At 42.9% G+C, this 12,544-nt stretch overlaps 1 protein-coding gene across 1 annotated transcript; it reads left to right on the top strand.

Annotated features, from left to right (window-relative positions):
- Positions 1–235: 235 nt before the first annotated feature.
- Positions 236–12,235, top strand: tfec (transcription factor EC). Its single transcript, XM_069671335.1, has 9 exons — positions 236–295; positions 4,632–4,886; positions 5,466–5,567; positions 7,449–7,569; positions 8,640–8,696; positions 8,798–8,873; positions 9,818–9,965; positions 11,205–11,344; positions 11,423–12,235. The coding sequence occupies exons 1-9, from the start codon at positions 239–241 to the stop codon at positions 11,670–11,672; spliced, it is 1,206 nt and encodes a 401-aa protein (XP_069527436.1). The 5' UTR covers positions 236–238; the 3' UTR covers positions 11,673–12,235.
- The last annotated feature ends 309 nt before the right edge of the window (positions 12,236–12,544 follow it).

Below are 12,544 nucleotides of genomic sequence, written 5' to 3'. Positions count from 1 at the left end.
AAAAACACACACTCGTAGCAACACACACACTCAGGAAACGGCTCCCAAATAAGCTGATGTGTCATGCCTTCCTTTCTGATATTTCTGCAAAAGCTCAGGAAGGAGGCTGCGGCACCTCTTTTTCTTCTTCCTCTTCTTCGCCCTCTGTCTCGGTGAGCTGGAAGCCCTGACAGTTCTTGTTCCTCTGTGAGAATTATTTGCAGCTCCTGTGGTGGGAGACGCTGCCACTCGGGGAGCCATGAGTCGTTGTTGTGTGGTCAAAGTGATCACCTTGACAGAGATCCAGCTTCTACAGGTAGGGGGAGGGGAGCGAATCGTCCGGGGAGCAAGATCAGATATAGAAAAGTGTGTAACTGCGTGTGCATTTGTGTGTGTTTGCATGCAAGAGAAATAGCCTGCACTTTATAAAAGGCATGCACTTACAAGCAGAATGACTGAATAGCCACCGTGTGATGCAGATTTTGTGATCAGCTCGCCGTCCCGCTCTTATCTTCCCTCACATTTCACAATCTAGGGTGTGTGGTTACAGCAATTTACTGGTTAGCAGGCTCAGCAAAAAAACTGTAAGCATGCCTGAGAAGGTTTTTTGTTCCATCCTGATCCAAGATGGGAAAAAGATATCTTTACTCTGCATTTCCTATAACTGTGTCAATATGTTGCAAACAAATACAGCTAGTTTGCAGAAATGAATCCAAACCTCCTACCAGGTTTTGTCCATCATTTGTACAGCGACTTAATGTCACAGTCGCCCGGTGTTTCATAAGTTGCAGGATTTTTCTGAAGTGAAAGGAGAACTTGGGTAAGACTGAAACTGAGTGAGGCAAGAGCTTTTCATTTAGAAGAGACACCTGTGAGATTGTCTGTTAAGAGGGGGCTGTGAAGGCAGCATTTCAGTGGGGCCGAATAAGATTAAGCACTGGGTGAGTGTTTCTGTAATGTAAAGTTGTGTTTTTTTTTACTTTTAGAGGCGAATTTGAGCTTGTAACTAAAAATATAATTGGGAAAATATGTCTTACATTGCAGGATATGGATGCTATTTTCAGTTGAATGTGAGCATTCTACTAGGACATGCTTTATGGTGCACTTGCTTGCAGATAGATACATATAACTGCTGGGTAAACATGTGAGTTGTGACTTGAGCATCTGTCGTATTTGATCAGTCTGTAGCATTCATGTGCGATTAAGAAAACTGTACTCAATTTATGTTGATGTAAGAGTTAGAAGTTTGATGAAGAGGGGCTGTGTGATTCAGATGTCTCTCTTTTGGTGGTTCAAATGTCTCTAATGAAGTTAAGAAGATGCAGCTGACCTCCTGAGCACAGTCAATTCTGTCTTCTGAGTGGATGCAGGAAGTATAAATGCAAACCGGATACATTTGTTCAAACATTATGAAAAAAAATACCGCTAACTGCTGTAGATTGATTGGATATATCACATGATGTTGCATCAGATCGGGAGCTGTCTAGACATGCAACAATCAAATCCACTGACTCTTTGATTTGAGTAAATTTGGAATTTTAGTCTTTACAATGTGGGTTGCGTGTCTGGCATAACTGTGCAAATGTGTGCAAATGGAAAGTGAACCTGTGACCTCTTCTCCACCACTAACCACAAACACTACCCCAATTGTTGCAGCAGGTGTAGCAGCCGCATCGAGAGAGAGAGAGAGAAAAACCATCAGAATTGTCACTACAATCCCAAAGTTGGCCATTGATTTATTAGATTCTTATCTCGTTCCTGCCCCATTTCTATGGTGGGCATTGATAATTTTCAGCATCTCCGCTTCACACATGCACAGGCCCGCCATTGTCGAGGTTCGCCTCGGTGACTGAAGCACCATTACCTCTCAAATCTAATCAGATCCCCTTAAGTGGATAACAAGCGTGTCTCCGGCATTTACAGTAGTGAGAAAGGCGAAGTGAAACCAGGACAAACCGCTGTCACACAAAGCAGATGTGGTGTGTCGCAGTCCTGGCATCCCTCCTGCTATCCGTAGCGGAAAAAAATGTTGATTGGCTAACAACTGGCATCTTGTTTGGCCTGGAGCAGTCAGATAAGAGCTCTCAGTCACTACTGACAAGCCGAGTATTGTGATGAGCCTGGTCTTAGCTAGGTGGATGAGTGGTGAATAAGTGCAGCTAGTCTAGCTGACAAGTACAATTTAATGCTGAGTTTTAGAATAAAGTGCAAATCCAAAGTAGCAGCTAAAAGTCCCTATCATTTTAGCAATGCTGTGCTATAAAAATGTACCCCCAAATACTTGAATTGTTGGAAGTCTGAAAAAAGAAAGGCTAATTACAAGCTAGCAATAACCAATTCCAGAAATGATTTCTTTAGTAAATGACAGTCTTCCTCCTTAAACCTGAAATTATAAATCATTAGCAATGTGACACACTGTTGTTTAAATAATTTCACTCATTGGTTTATTCGATCTGCTCTCATAAGTAGCTACTAGTGGCTAATTTTGGCAAACTTAAGGTAACTATATTAGACTTTACGGAGTAAATTAGCTGAGCCAGCTGACTTTATGGCTGTTTTCAACTTGTGCCACTGATACTGTAATGCTACTGTGGTTTGTTGCTACAGCTTTATTCGATCTGGTGTCATTAGTAGCTACAATGGCTAATGTTAGCTTATTTTGGCAAATATAAGGTATGACTTTACAGAGTAAGTTTTGAGAGCTAGCTGACTTTATGACTGTTTTCAACTTGTGCTACTGATACTGTAATGCTACTGTGGTTTGTTGCTACAGCTTTATTCGACCTGGTGTCATTAGTAGCCAATAATGGCTAATGTTAGCTTATTTTGGCAAACTTAAGGTAACTACATTAGACTTTAAAGAGTAAGTTAGCTGAGTTAGCTGACTTTATGACTGTTTTCAACTTGTGCAACTGATATTGTTGGGTAGCTTGTAAGCTAACACTATTTGACATTTAGCATTGTTATTATTCACTCTTTCAAACTAGCTTTGATGCTTTCATAATCTTGTATATTTCTAGACACTAACAATGTTTTTGTGGGCATTGTAATGTGCTCTAAAATACATTATTTGTATGGTAGCAGATGGTCTAAAGATTTGAAAATTATTTTAGTCCTAAATTTAACTTTTTTCCAGTATCAGTTTCACATATTAGATTAAGTCATATTACACAGTCCTCTAATTCTGCCCAAGAACTACCCCAGCATTGTTGCCTATCTGACTTTCCTCTCCGTTAAATTGATTAGTTAAGGTCAGAGATGGAAAAAGTATCAAAAAAGAAGCCCATGGAGCACATTGTTTGGACAAGATGACCATCAGCTACTAACAAGACTGACATTATAGTACCGCGGCTAACAATACGTGTATTATTATCACGTACACCCAAAAATACTCTGTAGGTCATAAACTAATAAAGCGAGTTATAACAGTGAGCTGCTTTGTGAGTTCACTTTTTCCACACCAGTGAGTTAACTTTTTAGGTTAGAGGTTACCTCTGAAAATAGCCATCAAACTACAGTAATAAGCACAAAAATAGTTTTACTGCAGTTACTGTTTGGCAAACTGATAATACTATTATGAAACGAATATGAATGAATATAAAGGCTTGGTTAAAAATGGCATTAGAGGAGTTATTTAAACCCCCATTGGGGAACAAGGGTCAATTGTGCTGCCACAACCCCTGGAGCAGGCAGCAGAGGACTTTGGGAGCTGACCACTGATTGGTCAGTCAAAGAAAAAAGGGCGGTCCCAATGAATTAGTGATAGACGCTAAAGGCAGACATCCTGCACTGATCAAACCCTGGGTGATCTGACAGTCCAGTGTTTGAAGTGATTATCATGCTAAGCAACATAAAGGCTTACCCCCAGCTTTGGGCCTAATTAGTTCACTTAGGGCCCTTTATAAGACATTGATAAGGGACTGGGAGGTTCAGACACTCACTGAGTCAGCAGAGCGACAGGATAGCAGCAGCAGCAGCAGCAGCAGCAGACTTGGATCCTTAAAGTTGACCTGCTGCTACAACAAACAAACCAACCTGAAGATTATCTGCTTTTCTGAGAATGCCACACTTAACTGACTGCGGTTACTTCACGATGCGGGACGCAACCAGAGCTTCAAATGTAAGATATGGAAATGAAAGAATAGTGTTGGTTATTTGGTAAAAACATTTTGTTGAACAGGATTGTAATTTTTTTTCCAGTTCTATATCCTGTATTTGTGAGAACTTTATTACTGTTTTGCCCATCTTGACTATTGTAGACTAATAGAATATGAATTTCTTGGAATTTGTTGATCAACTAAGTGCTGTTTTGGGCGGAAAAAGTACAATACTTAATATGAAAGGCCTCAGGAATGACTCCTAATTCTCGGAAGGACATTTGCTTAACACACCAAACATGACTCACTTAAATGTGAGTGTAAGCAGGAGTTCTACAAGAAACTAGAAGTCTTTGAATTTGCTCGGCACAAGTTAGTAATAATGGGAAAATTGTGACACGCAACTATTTCTGTGTTGAATTATTTTCCAATTCCGACAGCTGCCAATCGCTTCTACTTAGTCAGGGCTGTTTCAGTGGTGGTGAAACAATTCGCACTCTCCAACCTATTGAACTGGTGTTCTATTCAACTAACTGACCTCCTTTTTTGCTGCAGGTACACAGCCACCTGGAGAACTCCAAGTTCCACCTCCACCAGACCCAGAACCAGCAGGTCAAGCAGTACCTGACGCTGGGCTCCAAGCTGGCCTCATCAGCTGGACAGGGCCACGCCGTTCAGCATCCACACACCCCGGGCCAGGCGCTGGCCACCGTGCCGATCATGAGGAATGGACACATGCCAGCCGTCAGCGACGGCAGCAACCCCAACAGCCCTGTTACACTGCTCACTATGGCCAGCCACGACAGCGAGGTGAGTGGAAACAGAAAGCGTCTGTTTGTGACTTATGATTTTTTGATATATGGAACTGAAATTGGGAAAACTCAAAACGGTGAATGGACAAAAGTGGAATTTGACCCACAGAACTTAAGGTCATAACATTTGCAGATTTCGCAAGATATTTAATACATTTTCCTGTCAATGCTCCACATTTCTACCAAAAATACTTCATTTTTTATGCGATTTGTAAGATTCTTGTCTCTCTTAATCCTGCCCTCCAACGAGAGATCAATGATGGCTGACACTCCTGTCTGAATAGAAATCACAAATATCATCAACCTGTAAAACTTCTGTCTAAATTGTGTGTTTGATTTTGGGAGAGTGCTTCCAACTAATCATCCAAACAAAGTGATGCCGTTATTGATCTCCTTCTCTCTCTGATGTGCTCATCAATAACTTCAGACATGCAGTCTCTGATGAGAGAACCCTTTCCTTTTGGTGTCTATTTTGGTTTGAATGGTGCAAAAGATCAGACTTGGACAGTGTTAAACAATTCTGGTACTAACATAATTTACTGTCCATGAGTATACTGAAAATACTGTTTTCTTTTAGTTTCCAATGGATGAAGTTATTGATGACCTAATTAGTCTTGAATCCGGGTTCAATGATGGGGGCTTGGATTGCATGGAGTCTAACATCATAATGCAAAACAATGTAAGTATGAATCACTCTGACTATCAACAGTTTGATGGTCTTTTGTATTGATTTCTGCAGCATTTCCCTTGTTTGTTGACCTGCTCGCATTATTCCGGTTTGGTTTGAGTCAAGTTAGGTTCCTTAACTAATGACCTCTTTCTTCTTTAGTTGAATGGGGACTTGAAAGTGGGGTTCCTTCCAGCCAAACGTTTTAGTGCAAGCTTGGGAAGAAGGGGACCGGACTTAGTTTGGGGTCAGCTTAAGTCTAGAGATGAGTCAAAGTTCATCTGGGCTTAGAGACATTTCTCACATTACTCAAGACGATCAACAGTGCAGATTAGGTTGCAAAAGAAGGATGTTTGTGGACAACCTACCAACTGAAGATGACACCACAGACAGGCACTATTAGCACGATTCATAGCGGAGAAGGAATTCAAAAACTCTGCGCAAACATCTGGAACAAGTGGTCCATTTGGCCGGGCGACATTGCAACACCTGAACCAAAAACAGAGGCATTTTGTGGGATGAGAACACTGGGAATCTGAAACTCCTTAAACACAGAGAAAGACACATCAGCAGACAAAGAATAACACACAAAGATAACGCAACAGTGAAGGAAAAGATAAGGCATTGGGGGGAGAAGCGAAAGAGGAATGGGTAAGCCAGTAGGTTGAGGAAACAAGCGCAACAGAGGAGTTGGAGGTTTTGTTGAGACAGAGTTACTGAGCCATTGGGTTGGGCTAATGCACACAACTCCCCGTGGGCTTGTTCAGAAATGATACCATGCTTAAATGGATCAATTCATCCTAATTAGTCATACAGTGCGATGCATCACGTCGTTTCGCCGTGTCAACACATCCAGGAACACAGACCGGAGAGCGATTGAAGTGATTACAATGGGAGTAGTGGGGGAATTGTTGCAATCTTTCATTTTGATAAGCACTTTTGTCCCCTCCTCCCTCTCCTCCTCCTCTTCTCCAATCTTGGTGAGATAATGAGAAAAAAATGCACATGCAAACCAAACCAAGTGCAGATATCTGACATGTCTGCACTTTCTTCTGTTTTGTTTCTTGCATGTCAAATCTCTCGGCTTGACATGCGGCCTTATCGCGTTCACCGATCTCCTAGTTAGATTTGACACACATGTCACGGACAAAATTGGCTGTGCGCATCTTGGAATGCATGCTGGCTTCTGTAGCATTTTCCCATAAATACACAAATGCGAATTAGACACACATGTGTGCCAGCACGCTAGATCTTGACATGTCTCCGGGGCCATGAAAAGACGTCTTATCGCAAAACCGATGGAGGCTTTCCCAGACGGCATGAACCCGTAGGAAAACAGTTTTGCCTCTGTTCGAGCAGTTGACCTAACTAGCCTTTTCATGTAATGGGATGCTATTTTCAACACAGAGGACATCTCTGTGTTAGGGGCGCTTTCAAGTGGAGGGGTTTTGATAATGGTGGCAGTGAGACGACCAAGGCGCTCAGAGGGCTGCAAGCCCGGGTCGGAGGTCAGGGTTGGGTGGGGTAACGCTGGAGGATGGACTTTTGTTGACCTGGTTTCAGCAAGGTTTAGATCTTGTTGACTTCAAAACAAGATGACAAAGCAATCTGAGCATGGCAGCAATTGTTGCCTACAGCACTGGGTTTGCCTTGTCCTGCTGAGAAAGACGTGGAAACTACAGCTCCCTGCTGTGGACTCCGCAGGATTGACAGCCTTTCTCTGATCGCCTCACTTGCCTCTTGTCCTTTGTGTCAATGCAGAACAAAGCCACACAGCAGCTAAAAACAACTATTTGTGTCGTGCTTTTTACATGCGAGGGAAATGCTAATGTCTTCGCATGCTTCCCCTGGGACTGACCCTCTCTCTTTCTCTCTCCCCTTTCTCCCTCCTAGGTGTCCCTCAGCGGCAGCATGCTGGACGTGTATGGGGGTGAACAAGGTATGAACGCCCCTAATGGTGGAATGAGCCCCACTTCTAACCCCACAAAGCTCACTGTTAAAAGAGAATACACAGGTATGCACTCATACCATAGCACTGATTTAACCCCTAATGGATTATTACATTCACACATTGGTGAAAGAGTAACAAAACACATTTCAGCTTTTAAGAAGAAGTTCTTAATCCAAAAGGCAACTGGACTTGGTTGAAGTTCTTGAAGATGTTTCACCTCTTCTCAACCGGACGGAGCTAGAAATATAAGCCTCGGTAGGTCATTAGTATGCTAATAAATGTGTAATCAAGGGTGAGTTGTTGACCTAGTATGACACTAAGATGCTGGGAAACGTCTTCAAGAACTTCAACCAAGTCCAGTTCCAGTAGAAATCTTACATTAAAAACGGCAGCATGTTGTGTGTCTGCTCCTGCTCAAATTGAATCCAACTTGTGTTAGACCAACAAAAGGCGTACACTGACTTGTATCCATGTTTAACAAACACTGTCCTCCTTGTCATTTGTTCCGATAACAAGCCGTAGAAACGTGTAGACTTTTCGGTAAAAAAACCCAAAACACAATGGGCCCTTTAAGACATTTCTTATTAATGTCATGCATCAAGCGAAAGTGCCTTAATTGATTTAGGAAATAGAAAGTACGCCCCAAAAAACCCTTCACTCCAAACGGGGGCCAAGTAAGTAAATTGCCATCTGTTTCATTGGAGTGTGGGCGGAGAGGACAATGGGCTGTTACACAGACTTTAAATGCTCCTGATTGAATCAACAGAGACAAATTGGGAAATCCAATCTCAGGTCCCCAATTATGTAATTTGGAAGAATGCGAATACAAATATGGATGCTGTGGCATTTTTGGGACAGATTAGCGAATTTGCTAAAGTGTCTTGATTACAGAATTAGCAGTTTAAACAGGATCCTTCAGACATGCGAGGGGATGAACTGGGCTCTTTCAGTGTCCCGGAAAAACTCCACATTCTGGCGTGACCCCGGCCTTGAACTCCCTCAAAACAACCGCTTGTGTGTGTGTCCTGACTGGACCTTTTGTGGTGTTTTGGGTTCGTTGTGTTACAGTTGCTAAATCTGTGTGCGTTGCTAACCAATTTGTTCCCCTCTGTGTTTTTTTTTGTTGTTGACAGAGCACGACACAAGAGTGATGGCCAAAGAGAGACAGAAAAAAGACAACCATAATTTGAGTAAGTGTCCTCAACTGCCTTTGAAAGTGATTTATTGCTAGCCTTTAGTATAGCAGCAGATGCTAATCTAATCATTTCTTGCTCTTATTTGTTCTTCTTAGTTGAAAGAAGGCGAAGATACAACATCAACTACAGGATTAAGGAGTTGGGGACGCTCATACCAAAGTCGAACGACCCGTAAGTTGCAAATCTTCATGTATTTATTGAAACAATTCAGCTTTTTCGTTTCATTTTAACGGCTGCTCGACTTGTCTGGCGGGGAAGCGTATTAAATTCTAAGCACAAAGACACTCTAAACGTCCTCCATTGAATTCAAATGAGAACTCGAGCACATTTCAGTCATTTTTCAAGGGTGCACTTGAACCTCCATTGTAGTCCTCGCTCTCAGAGCTGTACATCCTCTCGCTGGGTCCCCGGCAGTTCAGCTCAAAGCATGAATGATGAGGGGAAAAAAAGGGGTCAAATGCAAAGAAGAAGCAGGCCGCGCCATTTGAATCAAAGTTTGAAGCACAATCGGAACATAGAGACGGAGCGTGCGGCTGAATCGAAATCCGTCGGCCATCTTTCGCAGGTTGAACTTTGCTTCGGATTTAAATGGAAGGTGAGGGTTTGTCGTCGTGCCATTAACACAGGATAAAAGAGATTATTAACGCCGATCAGACCAACGTCTCACTCCTGTGAAAAAGGACAATTTTACTACGGCTCCCCTTTCCCTTCTTTAAAAAAAAAAAAAAGCAATAATATCTGCAAAAAGAATGACTTGCACTCTAGCACCTCGAGTCCAAAGCTCCATTTCCACCCTCCGTCTTCCTACTTAGCTCATTTTCCCTCACCTATTTTTACTCGAGGATTAATTTTACCGAACAAGGAGGTACGAGAATGGACTTTCCACATAGCTACTTAACTATTCTATTAAAATTCCCATTCAGTGTCCCCATGTAATGTCCAAGGATGAATAATTGCCCCATGTAAATCACCATTTCTTATTCATATCATAAAAGGAGGGGGAAAGAACCTCTGTGTTAAAACTTTTCCCGCCCGTTTTTTCCCCCCTTTTATTACGGAGGATATTCTGCCGACATCAGGGGGTTCTGTGTAAAAGGTTATCTTCTTTCTTGCAGAGACATGCGCTGGAACAAAGGCACCATCCTGAAGGCCTCGGTGGAGTACATAAGGTGGCTGCAGAAGGAGCAGCAGCACGCTCGGGAGCTGGAGGGCCGTCAGAAGAAGCTGGAGCAGGCGAACAGGAGGCTGCTGCTGAGGATCCAGGTAATAAAATACCACAGTGGGAATGTTTTCAGGGTTGAAAACAAAACTTTATGAGCTCAAACTATGTGAGAATTGTCTATGAGATACATGAAACTTTAATATTAGGGATTTATTTGAAAACAACCTTCTGCAGGCCTTTAAAAGTGCCGCTTTTTTATATCAAAGATCAGTGTATTGACAAGAGGTCTCACTCCCTCATTCCTAGCTCAATCAATCATCGCATGCTACTTCACACTTATGCTAATTTCTACCTCCACCTTTACAACCCAACAACATAAACTCATTTCCAACTCCAAAGCTTTACCCCCCCGCCCCCGCCCTTTCCTCTGATCTCAAAGCTCGCTGCTAATTACCTGATGAATACAGAAAATGACTGCAGCTCTTTCAGTGGGGAAAAAAGCCAGTCAGAAATAGATGATGACCATTAATTAAAGAGACACTCACGCACTTTTAAGCACGCAAAGATCGCGGTTTATCAGCGTTTACTCAACAATGACAAAACCAGGGGCGCTGTTTAGCTCAGTCGGTAGAGCAGGCGCCCCATATACAGAGGCTACAGTCCTCGTCGCACTGATCGCAGGTTCGACTCCCGGTCTGCCGATCATTTGTGCATGTCATCCCCCACTCTTTACTCCCAACATTTCCTGTCTATCTTCAGCTGTCCTGTAAAATAAAGCCAAAAGGCCAAAAAAATAATCTAAAAAAACAAAAAAAAAACAATGACAAAACCGTCCAGGAAACGCTGACGAAATAAAGACGGTAAACAAAGGTCAAGCAAGGGCTTTTTTGATGACACTGCTGAGAAATTGGGTGCTGACTGTATACTCCGTGATAAGTGTGCGTGTGGGAGAATATCAACACCCAGACTCCCTAACTGTGTTTAACTCCAAAATTACCACAGTATGTGGACAAGGTGTGGTTGGGATTTTCCCAATGGAACTCACGATAATCAGGCTGGTATTCAGTGTTTTTCAGGGGTGACTGTACGTGTACGCACACAAACATGTTAGCATTTCTGTCCCCATTAATGATCATCTTTAACTACTGACATGCAGATGATACATTCTTGTATATAGGTTTTTTAATTTTATTATGTGGCACCTGGGGTGGCCAATCAGATTTCAGGGGGGCCCATGCCACCCAATGCCCCCGCTTGGATACGCCAATGCTATCCAATTGGCTCAAACTCCACAATTAGATGCCATCTTTAACTCTGATTCCTTTCCTTTGTTTTCCCAGGAGCTTGAGATCCAGGCACGAGCACATGGCCTCCCAAACATGGCGACCGCTTTAGGGACAGTCGAACTTTCCTCCCACCTCCTCAAACAGCAGCAGCAGCAGCAGCAGTCGTCCCCCCAGCCCCAGCAACCCCAGCAGCCGCCCCTCTACCAGGAGGACCCCAACAGCGACTACCTCCAGAGGATACCCGGGGTGGCCGGCATCCCGTCCATCCCCAGCGCTGCAGGGCCGCAGGATCACATCCCCGGCGCCGACGGCTGCACAACGTTTTCCGACCCGCTGTCCCACTTCACAGACTTCTTCAGCGCCACGCTCAAGGAGGAGCACCGGCTGGACGAGATCCTGATGGACGACCCGCTTTCGCCTTTTGGCGCCGACCCCCTTCTTTCTGCCGGCTCGCCCGGAGCTGCGTCTAAAGACAGCAGCCGCAGGAGCAGCTTCAGCTCGGCAGAGGGTGACGAGCTATAAGGCTCGAGCAGAGCCCTTAAAAGACTCTTGGCTCCGGGTGTGCTATAATAAGTAATTTAAATGACAGCTAACACGCCTGACAGTGCCAAAAAAGTGTATATAAAGTGTCATTTTTGCATTCACCAAAACTGAGTGGGACCAGGAGCAGCTCACGGACCTCCTGCTCCTCAACCAAACTTTATTTTATAGACGATACACACGTTTCTCTGCCTCCCGGACAGAGCGGAAACAGACTCAGAAGAAAAAAGGGAGACACTTATCAGCCTTTAATACATAATGTAAATGTCTGCTTTTATTTTGTTAAACACTGTGGTAGCCAAACACTGTAACATATGCAAAATAACCACTGACTTTTTTTAAATACTACTACATCATGAAAGGATTTTTTTCGTTCGGGATTGTGATCATGTGACGTGCCTTATTCAAACTCATGTACTCACCGCAACGCCTAACATGTCTTTGTCTGTGTCTTTTAAGTGTTTTTGTTCATGTATTTATATATGTTTTAATCCATGTATTCATAAAAAAGATATATATTATTATCTAACATGTTACCTTTTTTTATTCTTAGCAGGGGTGGGAAAAATATAATAAACCCCTTTTTTTCATATACCTGATTCTGGCTTCTTGTTGTCATCTCACAGAAGAATCATTTACTACACACCCTTAAAACATGACAACAATTACTTTTAGTTCTATTTTATATAATTAAATGACAAAAGTTATTCATTTTCTTTGCCAAAACATCATAATTCTTCATAATTTTGCGCCATAATTGGGTAAAAAACACTGCACGACAACAGCCCTGAGAAGTTTCTTTGTGGAAGGTGAAGGGGCCGGCGAACAAGGTGGCTGATTGGCAACGAGAAGCA

Source organism: Semicossyphus pulcher, unplaced genomic scaffold (genome assembly GCF_022749685.1).
Source record: "Semicossyphus pulcher isolate SPU_LCO1_2020_fin unplaced genomic scaffold, fSemPul1.0.p SCAF_20, whole genome shotgun sequence".
NCBI classification, from domain to species: domain Eukaryota; kingdom Metazoa; phylum Chordata; class Actinopteri; order Labriformes; family Labridae; genus Semicossyphus; species Semicossyphus pulcher.
This window is presented reverse-complemented; position numbering and strand designations above follow the sequence as displayed.